The following is a 26926-nucleotide window of genomic DNA, read 5'->3' as shown; positions in this document are numbered from 1 at the left end:
TGAGTCATCGCTGTAATGTAATCTGAGGCTGCAGCTCAGTGTGCTGAAAGGTATTTATGAAAGACATGAGTTATGGTGCACACAGTGAGTTTATTCTCCTGCAAACATTTGGTTTCCATATGTATTGTATTGTCCACACAGGTCATATTGCTGCTATTAATCATAAGTTTGTCAGCGTTTATACAGTAAGTAAAAAGTATATACACATAGTAAAACTAATATGAACTAATAAAAAACATACTGTAAGTATACCATCTTACTGCAGTACTCGACTGCTTTTTTTCAGTTATAAAACTGTCTATATATCACATAATCAGTAAAATCTGTTTCTGAGAGAAAATACAGTACAGCTCCTTCATTATGCTCAATTGTTTCCTGGCACTCACACACAGTGAAGACCTTCCTTTCCTTCTCATACTGTCCTCAACTGTTAATATAATTGTGGAGGAATCGAGGCCTAACTGCACAACTGGCAGAGGTTTTTCGTTCCTGCACTACATCCAGATTCTGTCTGGAGGGGAATCCTGCGGTGATTTGGGTTTCTTCTTGAATAAGAGCAGGAAGCTTGGGAAGATGTTGAGCAAGGATCAAGTACAGATGGTTGCCAGTAATCAGCAGGCCGCTGGCGTTTTCAGCACAGCTGCTGAATCACATCGCTCCGTTCCCTCGCCTGTCATTGGCTGAGTGTGTGCTGCGGGTCGAGTTAAGTGTTCCTCACTGTACAAAATATCAATAAAACACCATCAAAATGATGCTAGTGTTCATTTCAGTGTCACACAGTAAAAAAATTTAAACATTAAAACATTTTAAACAGTGGAGTTAAGAGTATGAACACTTTTAGGAATGTTTCTGTGAGTAAATATTGCTTTCATGGCCAGTGGCTTTTCCCTGGATTAGACGTGTGCTGGTGCTTCTGGTTTTAAGCCATTTCAGTTTCCTGCCGACAATAAGGAGGATGGAAGAGAAGGTTGCCGCCGTTTCATCTCTTGTTGCAGCTGCTCCTTCAGGGTGGACACCTGCAGTCATACAGTGGGTGACAAAACTAAATTTTAAATCTCTAATCTGTAATTTAGATCACATGATTACAGATTGATGCCATAAATCTGTGGACAAGGTTCATCTCAATCGTCTTTTTTTGCAGAATTTATGGATGTGCGTGTGCCTCCTGATGACTGCACAGGAAGCGGGTTTGAAATAAAGGACCAGACAGGTGGTAGCTGACAACACCTTGAAATCATGGAGATATCAACAATATTTTTAATAATGGAAGAATTACACTGTGGTCTTATAGTGTCACTCAGCCTGATTCAGTCAGCTCTACTGTTTTATTTATTTTTTGCTTTAGCCCATATCAAACAAAACACATAAATTAATACACTATGTGACTGTATCTGATTTGATTTTGGCTCAAATTTAACCAAACAATGTAAATCAACAGAAAATGATGTTGCCAAAAAAGCAACAGTGAGGCCACTTAGATGTTAACATGTTACAATAACTTGTTTAGATTAAGAGAGGCTTCTAGTAAATTATTCTAACCAAGTCAGAGTGTTTACACTTGCACATCCAGAACCAGCTTGAGTGACAATATAAAACCACCACCATTATTAAAAATATTGTTGATATCTCCATGATTTCAAGGTGTTGTCAGTGTATGAGGACTTCCCATCTTTACAGTACATACAGCCTAGTTTGAAACTGTTTATGGTCCATCGGCCTCTTGCTGCGCTCTAATGCTGAAGTATTCTCCTAAAATTACATAAAGGACCTTTATTCCTCTGCTGGTGTTTCAAATCATAAGGTGGACTCCATACAGATAATAGATTTCTATATTCTAAATATTCTATTACACCCCAAACCAGCTCTTTTATTGTAGCAGGGAATGAAAAGTGTTTGAAACATGAGAAAGACTTTTGCTGAACCACAACATGATGCGTGTACCTGCTCCTCCAGGCCTTTGACTCTGTGTCTGTGAGCTCGCTCTCTGGTGCCCAGCGTTCGCTCTACGTCCCTGAAGCTGGTCCTCAGTCTCTCCGCCTCCCGCTGGGCCTCGTCACGCTGCCTCACCAAACTCTCACACAGACTGTGTGACTGCTCCATCTCAGCCAGCTGAGTCTGCTCAAAACACACACACACACACACACACACACACACACAGACAAGTGGAAGAGACAGACCAAAATATTAATAACAAGGAAAAAGACAGAAAGTCTTTTTAAACGATGGAGAGACTTTGGTTTGGTTCTTTATAACATCACAGATCAAAAGCAGACAGCTAACCACCCAACAACCATGTTGGAGGCTCTGTGGTGGACTGGAGGTAAACCATACTCATGTTTTCTGGAGTTGCAGTAACCTAAAGCATTTCTGGAACAATGTAAATGCAACCAGAAAAGACATTATGGGATAAGCCTTTCCAAACTACTGTGCTGTGATGTACTTATTGGGAACATTGTGGAGGCTATGCAAAGAAGAGATAGATACCTGGCAAACATTTTACTTGTAGCCTGAAAAAATCTTTAACAAGAATTCTCTGTAAAACAATGGTTTGATATTGTTCAGGAAATGTATTTAAAGGGAAAATGTACCTATCTTTTGAGAGTTTATGGAAATGTTTTTGGCAGAAATTAGGAAAAGTGGATCATCTACATAAAACGAGACACTGAACATAACTGGATGAATACGGATTAACTGGAAATATGAAAATATATATATGTATGTCTGAGTAATGACAGATATTTGCGCTGTTATGTTGTATTTATTGTACCATTCGATGTTGTTGTTTCCAAACCCCAATAAAAATCAAAGTATAAAAAAAAGAAAAAGACTGAACAAACTAATAAAAGCAATGTCTACATTACATTCCACACAAACATTTAATTATCAGGTAGTTAGTCACATCATTTACAGATGAGTAAACATCCCAAATCTGTTGTTGTTCACATTTCTGAGACAACTAACAGCTGTGATTTTTATTGGTCTGGAGGAGGTCCTCTGACAAATGGTCGATGGCCCCTTGTAGAGAAACCTCCAACATGCTTTTATGTTCTTGTTTCTCGGCTAAATGACACAATGTGTATATTCTCCACTTCTTTCTACTTACTTTCAGCTCTAGTTCAGGGGTTTAAACTTTTTTGCACCACAGACTGGTTACCGCGCATACTGATGACATACTTTAGTTCAAAATCAGTATCCTTTTGCGTGACAGGGAGTAATGAAGAAAGATGCAGAACAAATTTCAAGGTAATTACAAAAATAGCCTATGAAGTTATATATATATATATATATATATATATACATATATAATTATTAGGCAGCCTCAAGACCCTGTGGCAAATGCTGCTTTAGTTGATGAACCCTTCTGCAGCCTCAGTAAAGTTTGACTTAATTAGGAGAAATGAACAGTGGTCTGAGATGTAAAACGAGCCTGAAATAAACAACTTTAATGACTCTTTCAGAATTCTTCTGAAACCTACTGTAGCTTTATTTATTTGCTTGCTTATAGCATGTCTGTGGTAAATAAAAAAAAAAAACATAGTTATGACCGTTGTTTAGCATCATAACAGCAAAATGAAGCCTCCCCAGAAATATCTAAGGGGTTTGGTCTAACCTTTTGTTTTTTGGTGTCATCTATGGTACAGCAAGTGTCGCTGGAGTGAAGCACTAACATGAATGAGTGGTGCAGAGATGAATAATAACAGAAAAACAGCTCTTGGCTGCTAATTTTGGATGTGTTATAGGAAGCAGATGTATCCAGAGCTGAAGAAACCAGGTTATTTTTAAGTTACACTGACCTCATTTGACACTTACGGGACCTTACAAAGTTTCAGGTGTAATCTGAGTCACAAAGTCTAAAAGTCACAAAGTCTAGCCTGACTGTCCTGTGAGTTATTAACTGAAACTTTCCAATGCAATAGTAAGGCACAATTTCGCCTCCTCCTGTAACATTCACCCACAAAATGTTTCCCTCATGAAACCACCTTCTCGTGCAAACAAAATCCCTCGTTACTCAAGTCAGTGAAGACACAGCGTTTCACACTTTTAACTGGAGGTTGTGTGGTTTAATAATAAGTGAGGAAAGTAAGGGAAATAATTTATACACCACAAAAACATATAAAGCCCAAACTATGGAATTATTTTGTCATGTTAAAGACCGATTTGTCTCACTGTAAAAGGTGTGAACGGCCCGTTAAAGCATGTGTTTGGCTTTGTCCTTCAGTGAAACATGATGGACTCCAGGCCGTTCAGTCCACTCAGTCTCCAGCAGAGGTGTGAAGCAAGAAAACAACTTCTGTGGCAAGTCGTGTTGCCAGCATTCACTCTGCTAACAGCAGTTTGGTATAGCTTCTAAGAGGTTTTATGAGGCACAGTATGCTGTAATGAAGGCAGGTTTGATTTCTGATGAATCTGTCAGTGTAGGTTTGATCAGCGGCTGCTCCCCACCTGCAGCATCAGTATCTGTTGCTGTGCTTCCTGCAGCTCCTGTTCAGTGGTGTTTAGAGAGCGATCCAAGCGGCTTTTCTCTGCAGACAGCCGCATGCTGCCTTCCTCCGTCTTTAGCTTCTGACGTTCAACCTAATGAGAGGTGCATTTATAGAAATGTAACCAACAGAAAGCACGAGATCCCTTGCAAAAAAAGCATATATGGTTTTTGGACACAGTTTAAATGTGTCACGTTGTATACTAACATTTTTACATCAGATAGAAAACTTTAGGTAGAAAGGTAGGGTCACAGGTTTTTTTTCACAAAGTCTTGCACATCACTAGTAAAACCCAACATATGTCCTTAATGCACATGAACTTTGAATTTTGATTATGATTAAATGAAACAAGTTTCACATTTGTTGTGCACAAGATACAGTGCTGACCTTATCCAGCGTGTTCCTCAGTGCATTCTTGTCTTTCTCCAGCCTCACAGCCTGTCTCTCAGCATCTTTTTTCTCAGTCTCGAGCATGGCGACCGCTCGTTGCAGCCCACGCAGTCGCTCCTCTACAGCGGCCCGCTCTGTCTGAGCTGACTGGGTGCTGCGATGAGCCTCTGCAACACTGGCCGAGCGCTGACGCAGAGCCTGACGGAGGGAAGACAGAGATCACGTACAAAGACATGACTCTAGAGACTTCTGAAGAGGCACACTGAGCCACACTGAGAAAGTTAAAGTATAAAATGTTATGTGTTTGGGTACTTTCGAGTGACATCAGAGCACAGGTACGGCTAAAGATTAGCAGCTCTGCAGATTTGCTGAAGTCTTCATTAGGATGGATGTTTCTCGCACACAGATTATCTTTCTCCCTCACCTCTTGAGTGTTGTTGAGCTCAGTCTCCAGTTCCTCTCGTTTCAACTCACTCTGGTTCAGCTCACTCTCCAAGATTTGCACACGCTCAGTGAGGGTGGCCGTATTTCTCTTCCCCTCCACTAATGACGCCCGGGCTTCATCCAGTCGTTCCTTAATGGCACAGAGTAATCATCACATCACTGTCCAGTTTTCATCCACATTGTCCAAGGCCTTTTTCCCATTTCTGTGTCACTCACCTGTAGAAGCCTTTTGTCCTGTTCAGCCACACTCAGCGTCTTCTGCAGAGCAGCCAGACGGCTCTCTGTGCTGCTGTGAGAGGCCGTTGCCTCCTGGAGACTCTTTTTGAGGGAAGATGTCTTCTCTTTGAGTAAAGATTCACCTTCCTGTGCTTTGAGCAGAGCCTGGCTCAGCCTCTCCACCTCTCTCTGGAGCAGAGATGCACAGGCTTCTCCTTCTGCCACCTGCAGTTCGTACAAATCAAATTTATGTGTAATTCAGTCAGCAAACCAACAAATGGCGTGTTTTTTTCTTTACTGTACAGGTTGCGGTGAGTGAGGGGTTTAGAAGCTGTTTTCATTGTATTTAGTGTCAAATACAGTTCAGTTATAAAGAATGCAGCTACAAAAGTTCATAATATATGCATATATTTGGCACATCTCAAAACCTAATGATTTAATTTCATAAGAATTGAAGATAACAAGTCCATAATTACCCATTAATTTCCTAACAATTTATAGAAAGTTTCCAGGAAACAACTACGTAATTTGGTACTAATTAAAGGGAAAATAGGTTTTTAGTGATGGATATATCGAAGTCTACTGACTTCAGTGATCCCCTGACTTTTCCTCTAGCGCCACCATCAGGTCAAATGTTTTATTTGTCCCATACATTAATTTCTGATCAAATACCTGCAAAACTAATGACATTCCCATCAGCCTCAGCTGTACTTTGTGTTTAGTGCTAAGAACTGCTCCATTTAAACCCACGTACATATTAATTCACTGCTCATTTATTATTGGAAACTTTAATCTTCATATTTCACATTGTTGCATGTTCAGCTGACCTGCTGTGTACTAAAATAACTGTGTAGGTTACACTAGCAATTACTTGGAAAAAATGAAATGGAAGTGTGCCATTTGAACAACGTCTCTTTACCCACAGAATTGTAACAAATTACACAGTTCTTCGTAGGACCCAATTCAACCAATGGCCTGGTCAGAGGCACATAACATACATCACAAATTTACTTTAAAAAAACAGTGGATTTAAAGCCAAAATAATCAGATTAAGCACTCAGGGATATTAACATAAAATGACTGTATCAGCCTGCTGTACCTGTTTCAGTAGAGAGTCATGGCGCTCTTGGGCTGTCTGGCTCTCAGCCTCCCGGTCTCCCAGACTCAGCTTGAGTCTCTGCATCTCCCCCTCCAGACTGCGCCTCCCCAGCTCCACCCTGGTGGCCCGGGCTTCAGCTGCCTCCAGCGCCTCCCGCAGACGCCTCCTCTCTGCCTCCAGACGCATCTCAGCAGCACGCTGCTTATTTAACTGATCCTGCAGAGATGGACGGAGGACAGATCATTTTCAGGACCAGTTGGTGTACATTTAGAGAGCAGTGTTGTTGTATAATGGAGACTTGAGTTTCAGACCCAGATTACAGAGGCACTGCTACTTAAAAGCCAAACAGACTCAAAGCACACACAGATGATCCACAGCTCCAACTTTTCTTGTCTATTCATAAATCCTTCTGAAACTTTAAAAAAATTCTAAAAATGTCTTAATCCAACAAATAATTTAATTAATTTCTTTCAAATGCTTTTTCCACTAAGAGCCTCACTTTCACTTTGTGTCCCTTCTCCTCCTGATGTATTTAGAAAGGTGCTGGTATTAAAAAAAGGCATATGGAGAGCTGACATGGGACGCCACAAGAGGTGTAACACTGTGTGTGTGGCATCTGTTGTTATTACGTTCCCTGACAGCTTCTTGCTCTACTGTTGAGTGCTGCCATATGGTGATTGTGGCAGATCAGCGGTCACTGCTGTGCAAGTCACAATACAAATACACGCTGTTTATATTCGTGCACACAAGTGCACAACGTGTGTGTACCTGTGTATGTTTTTTATCCATCTCAGAGGACTGCAGCGCTCGCTCTAAACCCTTCACCCTGTCGGTGAGAGCTCTCCTCTCTCTGTCTCCTCTCCTCACCGCCTCCTCCTGTTGCTGGAGCAAAATCTGAGTGGTGGTCAGACGCTCGTCCAGTCCACGCTTCCCTACAGTCGCACACATTAACACACATTAAAGGTGGCTTTTAGATCATTTTGTCTTTTGGTTAGGGGTTTCCTTCAGAAGCTACACGGACAAATAACAAGAATGTTTTACCTTCCTGGTATTCCTGTAAGGTGTTTTGTAGCTGAGCGACACGACTCTGAGCAGAGTTTCGTTCCCCCGTCAGCTCCTCCACCTCCCGCTGCAGGGCCCCCAGCTGACATCGGGAATCATCCTTCAAAATCAGCAATAAACAAAGACTTTAACCAAACAAACACAAAAATATTCTTGAATTATTATGAATATTTATTTTGTGGGTTTTTTTTTCTTTTACGCGCTCTCTCTGTGCCTCACGCAGCTCCTGGAGGAAGTCTCTCAGATCACTTCGCAGTGTGTCGGGGTCAAGCTCTGGCTGAGGGAGAGGCAGCGGTGTATCCCCTCTCTCAGGAGACACGGCCCCTGAGCCTAAAGTATTGTCAGGGGTGCTTATTCGAAATTCTGTAAAAATGAAATATAAAGAGTTGCAAGCAACATGTACAAATAAATTGTTTTTTTATGTTGGGGTATCTTAAGGAGGAGAGGTGGGATCACATTATATGATCTAACCAAAGACTAATGCTAATAATAAAAAACAATTATTTATAAATCCATATCTCACTAGATATGAGATATGGATCACTGGAGTAGTCTTGCTATACTTTATATCTCAAGAATCTAGTAAAAAAGACTTTAAGCAGCTAAAAGGGATCTTCTTTAAGACAGCCTTAATGCAGATACTCTGTTATTGATGTTCTTGCACTTGGATGGATACTCAGCATTTTTGATGTGGTCCTGTGTTGTTTTTTTTGTAGGATTCAATTAATGTGTTTTTTCCCCGATTAATTCTTTATTTTTCTGTTTTCTGTATATTTGTGGTTGTTTGTTTTTTCTTTGTTTTTTCATATTTTATTTACTATATTATTTGATTATTCATATTTAATGATTCACTTTAATTTCATTTTGTTTTAATTATTACTTTCATTTTCCATTACTTTTGTAATTACTTTTTTCCTCATTTTGTTTAATTATTTACAGTGTGTGTTGCTCTGTGGTATTTTTGTATATTGTTTTTAATGATGTTTACACCCATTACTATTGTGGTCAAGCCTTTTTCACACACCTGTCTGCCATAGCTAATCACTACACAAGTTGTGTTTGCGTATTTAAGGCTTTTTGGCCCACTGCATACTTTCATGAGCCTGATGAAGCATTGAGTCTTAATAAAAGATCCTTAATTTTTTTTTAAAGAGTTGAGCGTGTTACCAAAAACACTTGTGGTTTGTTTTTTCTGGTTACCAAGCTATATTTAATGTCTGAATAAATATCTAAATCCTATGATGCAGAGGTAAAGCTGCATGTTTCATTCTTACCTTTAGGAGGTGACAGCGAGGAGCGCAGGGGTGAGATGCTGTGGTGGCGTGACATAGTGCCTGGTGATGTGGAGCTTCCCCCCGGGCTCCTCCCCCTGCTTCCTCTGCCGCCTGCTCCAATGCCAAGCGTTCGCGTCAGTGCCGACTGAAGGCTGCTCAGACGGAACTCCAGGTCCCTCCTCCCGGCCTCAGCCCGGGTCAGCTCGGCCTCTGTGGCGGCCAGTCGGCCCTGGGCCTCGCTCAGCTGCAGGCTGGACTGAGCAGCAGAGTCTTGAGCTGCCTGAGCGCGCAGGGCCAGGTTCTTGGCTTCATCCTGCAGCTTCTTCTCGCAGCCACGCGCCTCCTGCAGCTGAGCGGTCAGTTCTCTCTCGCAGCCCCGCCAGCCTGACTCAGACTCCACCAGGCGCTTTTGAGTCAGAGAAAGCTACATTGAAAAATAAAAGAATGAAGATTGTGACACAGTGAAGAAAGCAAAATCACAAGAGCCTGGAAATGTCTTTTCACTTATCCTCACCTCTTTCTTGAGGGAATCTCGAGCTGTTTCAGCTTCAGTTAACTTCTGTTTGAGGGTGAAAACCTCTTTCCCTCTCTCCTCCTCTCTTTGCTCCTCTAACGACAGGCGAGTCTGCAGCTCTGCTACCTCCCTCCCTTTCTGCTCCTTCTCTCCATCCAGAACCTTCAGCTGGAGCCAAGCACAACAGCACAACACAGTTAATCTACGAAGAAAAACCTGCAAACTACTGACTAAATGTGAAGTCTAGACTGAAAACAAAGTGTCTTTCTAAATGTCACAGAGGTGTGAAGGAGGGGTGACAGCATGTCAACCTGTCTGCGGAGCTCCTGGATTTCTCGTCGAGCTTCGAGTCGAGATCTTTCAACTTCTCTCAGGCAGCTCCGCAGCTCCGTCACCTCCTTCTGAGTAGATGAAAATTTCTCCTCCAGCACAGCCAGCCTTTGCTCCTTCTCCTCACATTGTCGTCTTAAACTGAAAAATCAAACACACACGCACTTAGTGACTAGGAAAACATGTTACCATGAACATTATATTTCTATCATTTCTGTCAACAGCTACTTTCCCATTCGTTTAAGCTTTTACCCGATTCTCTCTGTTTCTGCACTTCGTAGAGTTTCTCTCAGCTGACTATTTGACTGACTAACAGTGTCTCTCTCCTTGGTGACGTCGCTGAGGCTGCGTCGCAGCTCTGTCCCCTCTCTTTTGTAGTTTTCTGCTGCCCCATGGGTTTGGTTGAGACGTCGTTCAATGTCCAAGACGTCCCGCCTCAGCTGGTCTCGACTCTCCTCGTTAGCTGAGAGAGAAGCTCTGCACTGGTCCAGCTGGAGGGCGAAAGTCATGTGTGGTATAAGGTGATGTAACTGAACAGAATGTGGTGAATTATCTCATAACGCTCAACAGGGAGGTCTGTTTTCCATTTGCTAGTTCACAGGATATCGCAACACATTTTTCACTAATATTTGGTGGAAGGCTAGGTATTGTTGCCATCGGAGCAAGTGATACATTTTGGTGGAGATCCAGGAACGTTATTATCCAAACCTTATTAACCACAGAAGATAGGGCATTATTTTCTATTAATGTACTAATAATACAGCACATGTATCACTGTCATGATCATCTATCACTGCGTGTATGTGGATACAGATACAGACTGACATTTTGTTTTTGTTTTTTTATTAAAATACATTTTAAGGATTTTTCTTTCATCCTTTAATCTTCAACTGACAACTCAGCTGCTTTCAGTGGTTACATATCAACTGGCATTTCAACTGCATCCATGTCTTTAACTAACATTTCAACTCCAACAAAACGTATTTTCTTCAGATGTTCTAACTCCCACAACTTCTACTGTTCCACTATCAGACACCATTTATTTCAACTGCTTTCAGTTTTTACACTTCAGCTGACACTTCAACTGACATCGTCTTAGTTTATACACTTGAACTGGTACTCTTTTCTTTCAACACTTTAACTGACTCTTTCACCTCAATATACTATACGATACACAATACTAATACACTTCGCCTGACATTTCAACTCCTTTCAATTTTTGCTGCAACTCAATGTTATTCAGCAAGGCATTGTGTTGGCTAATCAAATACATGCTAGCACACATTCCTATTACTTTGTAGCATGAACGTCATATTTCTACTATTCACCATTGTCACAACAAAAATAATAGTCGCCGCCATGATAACTTTCCAGAGTTGTAAAATCCTGTCTCAGAGTATTATCTGTTAAGCCTTTAAACACATTAATTTGTTACTCAAACTGGACTTCCTGGATTGTATTTCACGTCTCACCGGTTTCTTAAACAACACATCTCCACACCAAGCAGCCCCCGTGTTGTTTTAATGCTGGGCTGTTTTCGGTCTGAATCCCCAATAAATCTTCAACTTCCTTTCACGACTTTCACTTCAACTGACATTTCAACTCTTTTCAATGCTAACATTTTGACTGGCACTTCAACTTTTTTCAGCACTGCCATTTTAACTGCTATTTAAACTTCTTTCAGTATTTGTATTTTGACTGTTTCAGTATTTTAACTATCACAAGCAGTGAGTACACGTACATTTTCTTTTACTGCACCTACTTTAATGAAAATAACACAGCAAATGGACCCATGATTGTCACTACGTGTATGTTGATGTAGATCTGGATATAAACATATACAAAAATAGTGTTTTCTATTATTAAAATAACAAATTACGAGGAATGTGCATCCTTGGTGGAGGTATGTGCGCTCTGATTTGTACTGCATCACTATCATATTCTCACTTACTATCAGTAGTATTATCACAGTATCATCTACCTCTTTGAGAGCAACATCGGCACGTGACTGAAGATCAGTACAAGTCTCTCGTAGACTGTGGAGTTCCCTTTCATGAACAGAGGCTGCATCCTCCAGCTGAGAGCGAAGCTCCAGCAGCTCACTGGTCACAGCCCCAACTCTGATCTTTGTAAAAACAAAACAGAAAGTCAATTTAGTAAATCTTCTGTATGCTTTAGTGTTAGATAAGACTAGAAGATGATTCAACAACAACAGAATACAAACTCAGACAGGAAGTCACATCACCTGCTCCTGCTCTTTGTAATGAGCTGCTTCTCTCGACATCCGCTCAACCTCCAGGGCTGCAGCTGACAGCTCAGCCTGCAGGGAGGACACCCTGTCAGACAAAACAGTTTTCTCAGCCTCCTTCAGAGAAAGGGCCTGGGAAGAGAGAAAAGGTCTGTTAACAAAGAGGGGGAACTTATAACAGATGTTCCAGAGTTGAGCCACACTGACTCTATACTGTATCTCATGAAATACAATTACTGGACAGAGGGCCGGACAATATGGTTCAAGACATTATCATAATTACTACGAGGATAAGTTTTTCAATACTGATATTCAATAGGTTACCCTTTTACTGGGTCTGATGAAGCGAAGCTTGCAAAATCATGTTAAATAACTAGAAAATGCATTTTCTGCAGAAAATGCTGACAGCTACAATACATTTCAAATGCAGAAATCTTAAAGCCCAAATGCATTGCACTGCACTGCTGAAAACCCTGGAAGTTGAAATGTAAAACTGGCAGAGTTTGAAGCTGAACTGCTTTACCTAAAGTGGCTAGGAGCTTAAATACATTTCTAGAAAAGCTGGAAGCTAAACTGTAATACTGTCAAAGGTGGAAGTTGAAATGAATTGCCTGAAAAGGCTGAAATAAGAAATGCTTTGGGCTTTGAAAAGCAGAAAAAGTAGAAAAAAAGTTTAATACAAGCACAATGAGAAATGATAATAATAATAATAATAATAAAAGAAGAGAGAGGACTGAACTGTTAAAAAGATCTTAATAGTACTACACCAATTAGAAACTGCTGCTGTGTCAGCATTCACATCAATTACAGTACCCTCTTTTAAAATAAAATGATCTTTTTTTCATCTGATGCTAAATGATTATATACCCAACCCTTCCTCTACAGCACCACAGTTTCTCAGAGGCTTGAACCCAGATCAGACCTGTTGTTTCTCAGTCTCAGCCTGCAGCAGACTCTGATCTCTGTCATGCTGGAGACTCCTCAGTTCATCCTGGAGCTGCTCTCTTTCTCTCTCTGCTCTGTGGAGCTGATCCTCTGCCTCCTGCCTGAGCTTCCTCAGAGAGCCCTCATGCTCCATCAGCAGGCTGTGCCGCACGACTTCCTGTGAAACAGAGCAGCCAGGAGCACAAACACGGATTAAAGAGCCGTCAGCATCAACAGCCTTATCCGAAAAGTAAAAATAGGTCTATGGGCAGTGCTTTAAGTAATACTGAACCACTGAACCTTCTGACCTTTTCTGAGACCAGTCTCTCCACCTCCTCCTGATGTTCGGAGATGGCCTTGCGTAAAGCCTGCTGGGCCTCCAGCTGTGCAGCATTTAGAGTCTGAGTCAGAGCCTGTTTCTCCCTCTCAGCCTGGGCCAACACATTCTCCCCATCTGAGCGTACACGCCTCAGTTCAGCTGGAAATCCCATCCAGGAAAACATCCAGGAGAGGGAAACACATGACTCAACCATTAGGTTCTTATTCTGTCATATTACTGTATTTCCCATTATACCAAACATCTTCTAGTTCAGCTCTTGAAGAGACATATTTGTGTTATAGCTTTCAGCTGTTTCTCTCTTCTGCTTTATTCATCTAATTCTCTACTCAAAATCCTCTTCTCTCTTTTCTTTTGTATGTTTTCTTCTACATGCCGCCTCTTTGTCACTCACCTGCTGCAGTCTCACAGCGGACTCGAAGGTTTTGGTTCTCTGCCTCCAGCTGCTCTCTACGAGATTCCACCTGAACAAGCTGCTGCTGCACCTCGAACAGACTGGTTTCCAGGGACTCCCGCTCTGACCTGCAGGGTCACAAAGACAGTTCACACGCAAAGACTCATGTGAAAACGTATGTGTCATCGACAAACAACAACACGCACACACCTGAAAGCAGCTAGTTCCTCTGACAGAATGGTGTTTTCTCTCTCAGACGCCGTCAGCTGGACCACCAGCGCTGCTTTGTCTCGGGCCAGTTCTGACCGACTGCGGCCAGCTTCCTCTAAGGCCACCTCGTTCCTCTGACCCTCTCCTCTGGCAAGACTCAACTCTGATCCCAGAGAGGTCACCTCGCCGCAAAGCTGTCAACAAAGCCAAAAAGAAAACAAACAATTACACAAAGAAACGAAACACCACATGTAAACTCATTCCCATGTGATGTTTCCAGGAAATATGTTTTTTGTCATGTCATGGTATTGAGAAGTTGGTATGACTGCCTAATTTCCATTGCTGTTTTAGCCAAATAAAAATCTATAAAACACCTTTGTAGCTGCTTAAGAAGTATCTCTAAATGAGGTTACATCATCTACTTGAGGCATGTGACGTAATGAATAATTAAATAGGCTGACAAATCGATGCATCAATCATAGCTTTTGCTAAAGTGTTTTTTAGTTGGACTTCCCCTTTAAATGATGATGTAATATAATCTGTTATGTACCTGTGTGACTTTCTCCTGCAGCTTAAGTCTCTCAGCCCTGAGACTCTGGAGCTCTGCCTCCATCCCCGCCCGGCTTTGCTCAGTGTCCTGCAGTGAATGGTGCAACGTGATGCGGGCAGAGTCCAGCTCCAGCCGGTCCTGCTCCAATCGGACCAGCTCATCTCTGATGGTCAACTTCTCCTGCTCCGCCTCCCGTTTTTGAGCCTGCAGGAGGGCCTTCTCCTCCTCAAGCTTAGAGACAGAGTGAAGAGTGAGACATTCACATTAATAAGGACATTAATAAGGACATTATACATAATTCATAAGGACAAATTACATTGAACTGTTCTGTTATGCTGGTCTTCTTATTACCATACCATTACCTTTGCAGTACCCTCATTCCCACTACTACCTCAAGTTTTTGCACCATAACTTGCATATTACACTGATGTTGCATATATATATATATATATATATATATATATATATATATATATAGCTTTATATCTTCCAATTTAGTTTTCCTTTTTTATTTCTTCCTTTTGTGCGACTTTTATATACTTTGTTCTATTTTATTGTCTATTTTATTGTTTTATTCTATTCTAATTTTAAATATTTGAATATTTGCTTATACATTGTCTGTGTTTGAAGCGTGGTGGGGGCTACAGCATCATTTCATTGTGCAATCCTGTATTGTATAAGAACAATAAAGCTGAACCTGAACCTGACTTCACTTGGCTGACCCTGAATTGGAGGAGGGCTACATCTGTTTTCATTCTTCACAAAACTGCTTTTGTCACTTTTTGTGTGTGTGTGTAACCAAGGGCAACATCATGAATGCCTTCGAGACTGTCCAAAAGTGTGCACCCTTATCCTCATTTGTACTAGTTAATCACAAGCGTACTGAACCCTTTTAAGAGGTCAAATACATTCCTGAAAGGACCTCACCTGGAGAATGTAGGTGTTAAGGTCAGCTTTGTCCTGGGCCAGGCCCTCATTCATGCTTCCCATCTTGGCCAGAGAGTCCCTGAGAGCTGCATCCTCAGACTGCAGCTTGTTAAGCAGCAGAGAGAGCTCTGCGTTACTGCTCTCAGCCTGGAGGGGAAATGAGCGTCACACAAAGGTCATACGCAACATGAGAACACAGATTATTAAATCTGCAAAAGTTAAATGAGCACAAGTTTTTTTTTTTTTTACCCGAGCGAGTGCTTCAGAGAGTTGGGCTCTCTCTCCCTCCAGCAGATGCCTCTCAACCTCCCCCTGCTGGTGAGTCTCCCTCACTGCAGACAGCTCTCCACGCTGAGCGGAGGCTCGACTCTCACTCTGATCCCACTGCTTTTGTCTGTAGCAAAACAATACACATGCAGTACATTTTAGGGCTGATGAGAGAGTTAGGCTCTGTGCATGTGTGTGTTCACTAGCATGCAAAACTTATTGCCATGTGCAGGGGGAATTATTAAAGGCACAGTTTGAGTCCTAAGGGCCCAGTATGAGGTGAAATACAATGTATGCCTCGAAGATCAGACATACAGCAGAAGTCACAAGCATTATAAAGCTACTAAATCTGTTGAGCATAAACATACTCAGAAGTACTGTGGCTCACTCATTTTTCTATTATTTCATTTCTTACTGTTTCATCTTATTTTCTCAGTATTTCATTCTGATTTTCTCTCATGGCTTTTCTCTCAAGTCCAAAAGCTTCAGTCACCCATCTGACAAAGAAACTGAGTCAGCTGGCTTGTCTGACATGTGGAAAATGAATTTCATTGTGTAAAGGTGTCAGCTCTGCTACGGGGTTGACATCTGATCTGTTCACCGGTGTTTGGGGTTGCGTTGGTTAAGCAGGTCAGAGAGCTGGAGTGGTAGAACGAGGCAGGAGGAGGGTTTGTAAATGAAGACGATCTCTCTCTACAAGAAGCTAATACAGATCTTTTGAATGGCTTCCCGTAAGCGTATACACTGTGTGTTGGCTGCACAAGACTTTGAGGATTAATGTCCACATCGCATCACTATCAATTAGCCTACTTACATCCTCTGAGTCTCTGCCTTCGCCCGGTCTCTCTCCTGAACGGCGGCCTCCTTCTCCTCCCTCTCGTGATCTCGCTCTCGCTGCGTGGACGCCACCGTCAGCTGAAGCTTCTCGAGGTCCATCTGTAGGATCTGGTTGCTGCTCTGTGCTGCCTGTGCAGTCTTCTCCAAGCTCACCTTCTCACTGCAATGTTCATAAAGCAAAGGAGAACAGTGTATTGAACAGTTATAGTTACATACACTACAAGATTCAGGGATTAGAAGCAGATTGTGAAAGGTGATGTAACTGTCTGTAAACCTGGCCAGCGTGTCTCTCTCCTGCTTCAGACGGTCCTTTTCTCTCTGTGCGGTCTCCCTCTCTCTCTGAGCAGCATCCCGCTCTCTCTGCAGAGCTTGGTTTCGCTGTTCTGCGTCTCTTTTAGCCAAATCAGCCTCTGAAAGCTGCTTGCGCAACAGTTGCACCGAGGACTGGGCAGAGAGCAGACGCCCTCGAACATCCTGCAAACACAACACAAGTGGAGTCACTTACCTCTACGAGTATCTATCCATGTAGATGGTTTTAGTTTTATTTGCCCAGATTTTGAGATATCCATCTCTGAGATTTCCGCCTGCACCCCGATACAATGGAGATGAATGGAATTTTGTTTGTAGAACTATTCGAGACTATTATTTTGGTTTAAAAAAAAAAAGTAGTTCCAATGAAAACTCCAGAGTAACAGGGACACATTTTTTTATGTAATTTTTTGAGCACCAAAAACTGAATTCTATTAACTGCCTCTGTATTTGGATGGAGGCAGAAATCTCATCTCATAGACAAATATCTGGGCAAACAAAACCAAAAATATCAGCATGGCAGCATGATACCACAAGGTGGGAAAATATGTTTTTTGTTATTTGCATTAACTGACTCTTTGAGCCCCGCTAATGAGTAGACAGCTGCTCTCATTGTGGCTGTGGAAGCCGAAAGTATGCTATAATGTTGTGACTAAATGCTTCCAGTTTAAATTGTGGCTGGAAGTTAAAAAAAACAGTCCCATCTCTCTCTGTAATTATCGTCTAAAATATGTGAACATTTAAATCCAAATTGTCTCAATACACATGCATCATAATAAACTGTGAAAGTATGAAAGCACACAGTTCTTATAAAATCAGCATTATTTTTAGTTGTTCCTGCGTTTTGGTCTAATCACGTGAAATGGCCATAAACAAAAAACAAAGCACAACATCACCAATGTGCTTTCTTCCTGAAACAATTACTGTAATTAAATTAAATGAGTGAAAACAGCAGTACAAAGGTAAACGGTGTACTACATGAGCAGTGTGTGTGATTCTTTATCATTTAGCATATAATCATATAATTAAAAATTGACATGTCACCTGCAGCTGGAGCGTCTTGTTTGTGACTGCAGAGCGCAGAGCAGACAGTGCCGCCTCAGAAAGAGGAGCCAGTGAAGAGAGCCGAGAGGGGGAGGACAACTTGTGAGGAGGGGAGGAGGAGGAGCGGTGAGGGGAGGAACCACAGATCAACGCTAGCAGTGGAGCTCCAGAGTTGTCCTGGTCTGCCTCTGATGACGACTCTCCATCTGAGAAAACCGTCTATAAAAGAGAATCAAAATGAGGCACTCACATCTCAGTGATGTAAACTGTGTGCATATGTGTAGCTGTTTACCTGAGCGATGTCTCGCAGAGTGTCTAACAGGGTCTCAGTGTGAGTTCTCATCACCTGCATGTCAGTCTCATCATTACCACTCTGCTCCTGAAGGAAAATGAGCAAAATGAAGCACAGGCACCTGGAGGAGGAAGATTAATGCAACTGACCACTAAAAAAAACATTGCATCCTTAAGGGATAAGGCTGACATTTTTCTTTATTTTTCTTATTGTCAACAAATCCCATGAAAAGACCAAAACCAACAATGCATTAGTCCTCCTCTCAATACTCTGACTTCCCTTCTCTGTCTCTGTTTCTCCGCCACAATCCAGTTCGTTCCTACTGAAGACATAGTTTCATTTTTAATTAAGGCTAAAAAAAAAGTCCTAAACAACTGGGCACTGTAGTTTTTAGCAAACGTTACTTGTATTTGTTAGGGACTATTTTCAGCCGTGGACTGATACACATTTGGATAAACAGTGAGTATTTACGACAGCGGGAGAGTGTATGCGGGGTGACCTCAAAGTACAGTGTGTGTGTGGTAATGAAGGAACATGTCACCCAGTGCAACAGTGTTGCTCACTGATGTGGTTTTAATTTTTGACAATAACAAGAAAACGACCTCTCACCTCAAACCTTCTCATCAGCAAGACAATTTCTCTGTCTCTCTCTTCAATTTGGTCCTTTAGTCTCTCCCCGTCTCGCACTGAATCTGACAACCTGAAAGTTGAAACAATAAAAACCATTAAAAAGGCCTTCATAACAAATGGTGTTTCATTAAGAACAACTCATACAATAAGAGAGCTAAACACAGTCCCTGACCTGACGTTGAGCTCACTTCTCTCTGCATCTGTTCTGGTCTGAAGATTCATCATCTCTGCCACTCGTTCCCTCAGCTGCTGCTCCAGCTGAACCCGCAGAGCTTTCTCCTGCTCCAGGGCCAGAGCTGCTCCTCCCTCCCGGCTATGCAGTGTGGCGGACAGACCTGCACAGGACACCTGAGCAGAGTGGGACGCCCGAGCCAGCTCGTTACGCATATCTGACAAGTCCCTGAGAACGGAGGGAGAGTGAGAGGGAGGAAAGAGAAGGCAAAATGTTAGCACCATTTGGTTCTGTGCGCCCATTTAGATGAGATTAAAATCAGAACAGGAAATAACATAATTTGGCCACACAGGTTACACACTGTTGATCGTAACCTTTCAGTGGCGCTCTTCAGTTCACAGACATTCCTCCGAAACCCAACCACTTGCCTCCACAGCATCAGCAGTCGACTGTGCTCACTACTGAAGTAACTGTGGAAAGACTGAGACAGAAACAAGTAAATTATCTTCACATTTTTCTTCATTTAAAATGTTTTACTGCTTCGTAAGCATCCCTCTTCCACCTCTTCTTCTCTCCTCCAGTCAGACTCCTTTTGCTCCAGTTCCTCCCTGGCTTTTGTCCAATCAGCAGTGAGCCTGCGGATGTCCTGGCTGAGAGCCTCATTGGCCAAACCAGCCTGCTCCAGCTGCTCTCTCAGCATGGCATTCACCGCAGACAAACTGCTGCTCCTGAAAACACAACACAAGGGGAAAATAAATGACGCTGACAGAGCAAGTTGGGCAAAAACAATGTAGTGTTTGATGCACACAAGACCAGGAGAACGAAATTCTCGCCAATGTATATGTCGTCTCCCATGTAATCAGTCACCTCTGTTGTTCTTCCTCCAGACGGATTAAAGCATCCTCCAGGTTGCTGCTGGATTCGTCTTGATGACGCCCATTTGATGTCTCACTGTGGCTCTAAATGGGAAGATTTGATAGTCATAGTGTTATTTGTGGATGGTGTGGATAAAACTTTTCCCGCTGTCAAAATCAATAAACGCCACTCACGCTCAGCCGGTTTTTCTCCAGCTCTGAGGACCTCTCCTGCAGCATCTGCTCTAGATCCCCACACCTCTTTTTGTACTGAAGTACCTGAAGTAGCAGGAAAACTATTACTAACTTGTAACACCCCGATGACTACATCTCAGCTAAAGACAGAATAAAACAATCATACCTTGGCCTGCAGCTTCTGCACGAGCTGCGCCTGCCTCTGCTGACCCTCCTGGTACGCAGTGAGTTTACGCTTGTAGGCCGCCTGCTCCTCATCCAGCCGCCGGCGTAAATCCACGTTCTGCTGTGCCAGGCTGCGTGACTCTGGTGAATCGTGGTCCCCATCTCCTGTCTCAAAACGTAGCGCCTGCTCCAGCTGTGGGTTTAATTAAACGTAAGAGGCAGGGGGTGTTTCATTTTACACAAACATATTTCACAGATGGTCACAGATCTACTCAGTGCTGCCATGCTGTGAATTTAGCCGTACCTACACGTACTGTAAATTCCAACATACTTAGTATTTGGGTTTGAAAGTTCATTCTTGACCTTGAAAACAGCAGTTCTCAAACAATCTCACCACAAGGTCCATATAGTGGCTGTTCTGGATCTTTAGGATTGTATTTTGATCAAACTTAGTAGTGTAGATACGGACGGTAATACATGGTAACTTATCACTTATTCTGTGCAAACTGATGCTCTAAGTCAGTGCTCTATTTTATGCAGCAATTATGTGTAATTATAAATAGTCAAGGGGCTAATTCATTTTTCTTTAAAAAAAAACTTGTCTACTTAAAAAAAAACATGTCTACTATAGGACCTAGAAGCACAACTCAGTCTTTTCAGTTTATATGGATCTATAATATATATATTATATATATATTATATATAATATATAATATATAATTATATATATATATATATATATATATATATATATATATATATATATATATATATATATATATATGGAAAAAGAAAGTTTTTGTGATAATGCACAGATAATCGTATCACTTTATAAAAAGTTTGGGAACTTTTAGATTTTCAGCTCCATAAGAAGCTGTAAATGTTGAAAACACCGGAGTGAAGTATTTGTATTAATAATTGATAAACTAACGGACAGCGATCACAGATAAACTGCACACTATATTGTTTTCAGGATCATTATATTGCTGCACTCATACAGTAATCGTAGCACCTGTCTGTATCCCACGTTTTGTGTATTTTTATGCAAATTGAACTTCTAATCATGACTACAGGTATAATAAGTGGCCGTCTGTCGCCTGAGTTTGTTTAGATGCCTGAGTTGTCAGATGAAGTCTGACGCAGACGTGCATGTTTCCTTTAGTAATGTTCAACCCAAAACGAGATGCGGGGCCCACCCACCACTACACCTCCTCTTGCCTCCACTGAAGCCCCTGTTTACAGTCACCCAGGGTGACAGACGCCATGGCAACATTCCACTTCAGTTCATTCCAGCCCCCGTCACCTGGGAGACCAGCAAATCTCAGACAAAGAAAGACCAAGAAAATACTGAAATGGGAAAAGGGGAAAGTGCCACAGCATTCCCATTAGGTGTATATAACCTTGATGATTTTGAAAGTCTTGCAGTTTCACTTTTTAAACAAAGAGATGACAGATATTGATCATGTATAGAAACCATGATACTTGACTGGGACGTTATTCACAGTCATATCCTATCTAGTGTCTCTCCGTTTTATTTTTATCCAATTCTCAGCACACTGTTCCTTCTCTGCCCTCCTTGCCATCAGTTGTTGCTTGTTGTTGTATCTTGCCTTACTTACCCTCTCACTAATTGCACCGTACTTGATGGCGAGCTCATCTCTGTCTGCTCGGCTGTGCGCCAGCAGGTCCTCCAGCCTCGCCAGCTCTCCTTGTAGCACTCGGTTCTCCTCCTGGAGGGACATGACCGAGGACATGGCTCCGGGTGCTGAGAGAAAGGGCAGACAGACACAACACTCAGGCAAAGAAAAGGGTCATAACATAACATTTGGCACGATGGGAGAGCAGATTGTGGCAACTCACAGCTATCGTTGAGGTTCCTTGTGACAATCTCTCGTACCCGTGCTGGCAGACATGTAGGGGGGGCGTCTGGTGAAGGGCCCCGGACGGTCAGCCTCTTCTCCTCAGACAAAACACTCTCCTCCAGCCTCTGATGTACGAAACACAGACATTTGGTGCTTTACCTTTGAGACGCTCAGAGAGAAAATGACAAGATTGACAGCCCCAGCAAATATAGAGTATAGCTCCATATACAGGCAATGACAGCAATGCATAATAAAATGAAAGATGATGATGATGATGAGTTTGAAAAGTGCCACAAAACCAGGTGGTGCCACAACAGTTACGCCAATCCAAAACTGCTGCGTGATGAAAACACAACACAGTCCTCCAACACAAACAAGCACTCACATAAGCCAGCAGCTTTATTTGTCACATCACACACCAGTGCTGTATGTTGAATAAGCGATGGGGGGATGGAGGAAGGCCCGGCTACCTCACCTGTATCACAGACTCCAGTTTGTTGGAGTCGGTGTCTGAGTTTTCCGCAGCGCTCATCGCGGCGGCAGCAGATATTTAAAATCCCCCAGCGGATAGGATTAACTCCGAGTAAACACTACGTCTTCAGAAGATGGACTGTCGTCTTTTTACTTTCCAGCAAGTGCTGATAAAGAAGAAAGGTTCACAACCTGGAGCTGGTTTATGTGCTGCTGTTGGAGCCGACAAAGTTTTCTCGCAGGGGAGCAGAGTGTGTCCGTCCTGTCGCCTCCTCCGGTGCAGGCAGGCAGAGATTGAGGACAGCAGGATTAGCAGGTTTTAAAATGCACACCCCTCCTCCACCTCCACTACTCCACTCTCACTGCTCACACTCACAACCCTCCAGACCACTGCTATTCAGCTGCACAACAATATACAGAATCCGAAATAAAACTTTAATAGCCCTCACCCTGCAAGAACAAAACCTAAACATATTTTGACCATCGTTATTTTTTTATGTAGAGGGAAGAATTTCTTTAATCGATTTTGAAAATAAAATTTAAAGTTGGGGAGGTCGGGGTCAAAATTGACTGCAGGTCTTCTCAATGTGCAGTTTCTTAAAAGTCGCTAAAAATGATGCAGTTATCAGCATAACTTTGCATCAAATGGCTCCAGGCTATGTGCGAGGGTTGCTAGTACTGCCAATCTCACTGAGAATGAACAGCCCACTTTGCAGCTTTAGTTTTAGCTGCAGGGCCAGATTAATCAGGTAGCGGGCCCCAGGACAAAAGTGAGCTGTGGGCCCCACTTGCTCCCCAATTTGGCTTGGTTATAACGCCGCTATAAATATTTTCATATTAACAATGAGAAAGGGGTCGCTCGTAGGGATGAACCTACAGAGAATCACCAGACTTTACAGAGCTTTATAGCAAGTTTCAGATCATTGTTTAGCTGTCCAGCCTGCAATTTACTGTCTTGGCTCACTGTCACCGCTCTCATAGTGTTGCTTTCGACCGCAGCAGGCAGTTGATTTCAGTAAAAAAGCTCTAACCAACTGTGCACTACCTGCTCAGCAGAAAACAGCAGACAGACACAGTTAGAGACTAGCTGGTGAACATAGTGGAGGTAAAGAACCAAATATTCCCGACAGGAATTGGTAGAGACCAAAAACAGGCTAAAAGAGAGTGAATATTGTACTTTTCAGCAGGTGGACAGAAACACGACTCCAAATGAATGATAATGTTGTTCCGTAGCTGCTGGATGTGTAAATAAGCAACTGTAACTGGAGTTTGATACGGTGCACCTCTATAAGAGGTCCTCAAGTTTGGGTAAAAATTTAGGAGCCATTTTAAAGCCCTTTTCATTTCAATTTACATTAATCAAATTACCACATAATTCCCACAATCTAGGGGCCCCTCAGGGTCTGGGGTGCTGGGGGAGTTGCCTGCTTTGCCTGGTTGGTAAACCAGCCTTGGTTAGCTGGAACTTCAAAATCAAGACAAAACCAAAACAACTGCAGCCTCAAAGTCTGTTTCCTGTAATGCTGCCCTCAGGTTCTGGGGTTATGGTCTAATAAGGTTAATGTTGGCTCGCCATCACAGAGAAGGCTGGTTGGGCTTCAGTCAGGCCTATGGGTCAATGGGCAAACAGACTAAGAGGCTTGTATGAAACTGTGGGCAGCAGCTCGTAGAACATCATACTCAAACACACCTTTGTCTTTAAAGTCAACAAGAATGTGTAAAGTTAAAACAGTTAATCGATTAATCAATTAGTCGACTGACAGAATTAATTGCCAACTGTTTTGATAATCTGTTAATTGTTTAAATCACATTCTCTGGTTCAAGCTACTAAAATGTGAAGACCTGCTGCTATTCTTTGTCTTTTGTGATAATAAATTGAATATATTTGGGGTTTGGAGTGTTAGTCAAGCAAAACAAGAAATCTAAAGACGTCACCGTGGGTTTTAGAAAATGTGACAGGCTTTTTCACTATTGTCTGACATTTTATAGACCAAGGGATTAATTGAGAAAATATTCTGCAGATTAACTGTGCTGCAGCCCTAAAAATATGCTGATGTGGCTTTAACATGGTGTTCAAGTACATGTGAATGTAAAACTATGACAGGCATTGAGCACGAGGGGGTCTACATTACTGCACTACTTGGTGTTTGTATTGTCATAGTTACAGACAAGAGGATCATTGTTCAATACCAGACCCCCAGCCTTAACACACACACACACACACACACACACACACACACACACACACACACACACATTTTGTAGTTCTATACTTGTGAGCACCCTCACTGACAAAATGCATTCCTTGGCCCTTGACCTTAAACCCTCCCCTTCTCTCAGGGTATAAAATTCAAAGTGGTCCTCACAGGTATAGAAGTAAATATAGAGATAAGAGCACACACACTCCCAGAGCCTCACAAAGCAATGTACAGCTATAATTTTAACCACAAATTGCCACAAATGTCTGGTTTAAATAAAGTTGACCATGTCAGGAAAAAAAAATTGTTAACATTAAAAAATGTTAATGTTGTTGTCTCTATTCACACAGAAGGTTTATATTGCAATGAGGACAGCATAACAGTTAGGGTCCATGTGCATCCATATCGATCCTAAGAGATGGGCTTTCTCTAAATTGTCCAAAAAAAATCACTGCTTTGTGATGATTACTGAGGAATCGCTGGGCTTTTATGTTATTTGTCTATGTGGTGTGGCCTGCCTGTATGAAATTAATCATGACCATAAGATACAAGCATTTACTCAGTTTTAATTGCTTAACATCTGCAGCGCCCCCAACTGGACTGTTAGTAGATGACAGGCACTGATTTCAGTGTGCAAGATTTGAGCTTTATATGTGATGAAATACACACCTGTTGATGTTTCATCCCCACAGACAAACCGCACCTGAGTTCAGCCCAAACTCTCTTCACTCCAGCTTGATCTTAACAGCCTTTATGTTTACAACCAGTGATGGAGCCGTCATTTAACTGCTGTAAACAGTGTGATCTCTAGTCATCTTCAACTGCTTCCTCTTTCATAGTTCAACACCTCACATAAAAGGAACACTCTGTTTTTAATCCATCACCAACATCCTCTTTATCCGAACACACCACACTATATCATCAAACACACATCCGAGAGGACACGCCTAAGTTTTCAAAAGTCTCTGTGAGGAGTTGGGAGGCGGGAGGAGGAGGAGGGATGGAGGAGGAGGGGGGGTTGTAGATTAAACTGTGCAGCATCCGAGCGAATTAAACTGATGATGAATTAAGACTTTGTTTTACAGCAGCAGAGACCAGCAGAGATCCACAAACACAAACGCGCTGCTGTGGAAACAACCCGCCTGGATATACAACGCTTTGAGTAGCGAGATGCACACTGTAGTGTGCGTAACATCCACTTCCCTGTCTGAATTATAGTCTCACCTCGAGAGATCAGCCTGGTGAGCATTATGCTGCCGTCCCTTCATTCCTCTGAGCGGGCTGTAAGATCATAGAGGCAGAAACAAACCGCATCCACAGCACTTATACATGTATCACCAGCTGCTTGCAGGCAGTGTTGCCTTGTTCCGAAATCTTCTCCATGCTTTTTCCGGGGAGGGACTTCCAGTTCACCCGCAGCAGCAGCCACCAGTCTGCGCACAGCACGGTCTGTATACATGATCGTCTGCTGTCATCATGTTGTATGATCGCACGCATCTCATTTCTGCCATTACGTTTTCAATGAAATCCATCAATAAACATTGTTTTTTCTTCGAATTATTGAAAATTATCCCAAATATTCCCTTAACTAGTAAAAACATATCGCCTCCAGGTAATAGTACTAAATAATAATATCTTTTAGTAAAGATTTTTAGTGAAGCTAGTGATAAATGTATTATGTTATCCCATAATTCCTGTAGCAATATGCACCAAATATGGCTAAGTGCTCTTAATTTTCTTAATAGTTTATTAAAAAGTGGCTTATTCATTATATTCTATTAAAATAACCAAACTAAGTCTTAAACATAAAACCAATGATTACATCTGGTCTGGTAAGCAGTGATCAAATCTATATTAGTTTCGTGTTAAAGTCACAAAATCATTACACAGTCAGAAGAATCAGATAAATCCTATAACAGCCTGTATTACTATTTAAGAATTGGAAATATTGTAAACTCAATAAAACCTTAACTGCATTTAATCCTTTAATTGGGATTTATTTAAAACGAAAATCATTTTGGGGTTTCAAAACAGGGAAAAGATGGAAATTAGGCAAATCTTTGATACTGAATACATGGTCATATTATCAACTTCAGAACAATAAAGAACTTGAAGACAATATGGCAAAGTTTCTGAAATTAACTCCAATTTGCCCGATTGAAAAAAAAAAAAAGACTGGCTGTGATTTCATCCCTTCTAGTATGTTGCTGATTACATTGAGGACGTAACT

The 26926-nt window shown here is 42.0% G+C and overlaps 1 protein-coding gene across 3 annotated transcripts; it reads right to left on the bottom strand.

The window, feature by feature from the left end:
* Window positions 1-70: 70 nt before the first annotated feature.
* LOC122884219 (rootletin-like) lies at window positions 71-26098 on the bottom strand. 3 transcript variants are annotated; one of them, XM_044213778.1, is made up of 37 exons: window positions 25921-26098; window positions 22026-22152; window positions 21785-21930; window positions 20167-20358; window positions 20001-20084; window positions 19819-19910; window positions 19514-19679; window positions 19326-19432; window positions 18952-19179; window positions 18759-18849; window positions 18150-18236; window positions 17858-18076; window positions 16779-16978; window positions 16482-16664; window positions 15650-15794; window positions 15401-15547; window positions 14474-14704; window positions 13924-14117; window positions 13714-13841; window positions 13291-13460; window positions 12981-13160; window positions 12056-12190; window positions 11792-11935; window positions 10063-10301; window positions 9792-9951; window positions 9481-9648; window positions 8967-9390; window positions 7892-8055; window positions 7672-7792; window positions 7399-7562; window positions 6631-6846; window positions 5532-5756; window positions 5296-5445; window positions 4869-5069; window positions 4444-4575; window positions 1942-2115; window positions 71-1016 (listed from the first exon to the last, which is right to left on the bottom strand). In XM_044213778.1, exons 3-37 carry the CDS (start codon window positions 21917-21919, stop codon window positions 930-932), a joined length of 5883 nt encoding a protein of 1960 aa, XP_044069713.1. In that variant the 5' UTR covers window positions 21920-21930; window positions 22026-22152; window positions 25921-26098; the 3' UTR covers window positions 71-929. The 3 variants fall into 3 exon arrangements, with proteins under 3 accessions (XP_044069713.1, XP_044069704.1, XP_044069695.1); XM_044213769.1 differs by lacking the exon at window positions 25921-26098 and adding an exon at window positions 25366-25395; XM_044213760.1 differs by lacking the exon at window positions 25921-26098 and adding an exon at window positions 22503-22770.
* Between the last annotated feature and the right edge of the window lie 828 nt (window positions 26099-26926).

Source organism: Siniperca chuatsi, linkage group LG2 (assembly GCF_020085105.1).
Source record: "Siniperca chuatsi isolate FFG_IHB_CAS linkage group LG2, ASM2008510v1, whole genome shotgun sequence".
NCBI lineage: Eukaryota > Metazoa > Chordata > Actinopteri > Centrarchiformes > Sinipercidae > Siniperca > Siniperca chuatsi.
Note: the sequence above shows the minus strand (reverse complement) of the source record. Positions and strands in the feature narration are given on the sequence as shown.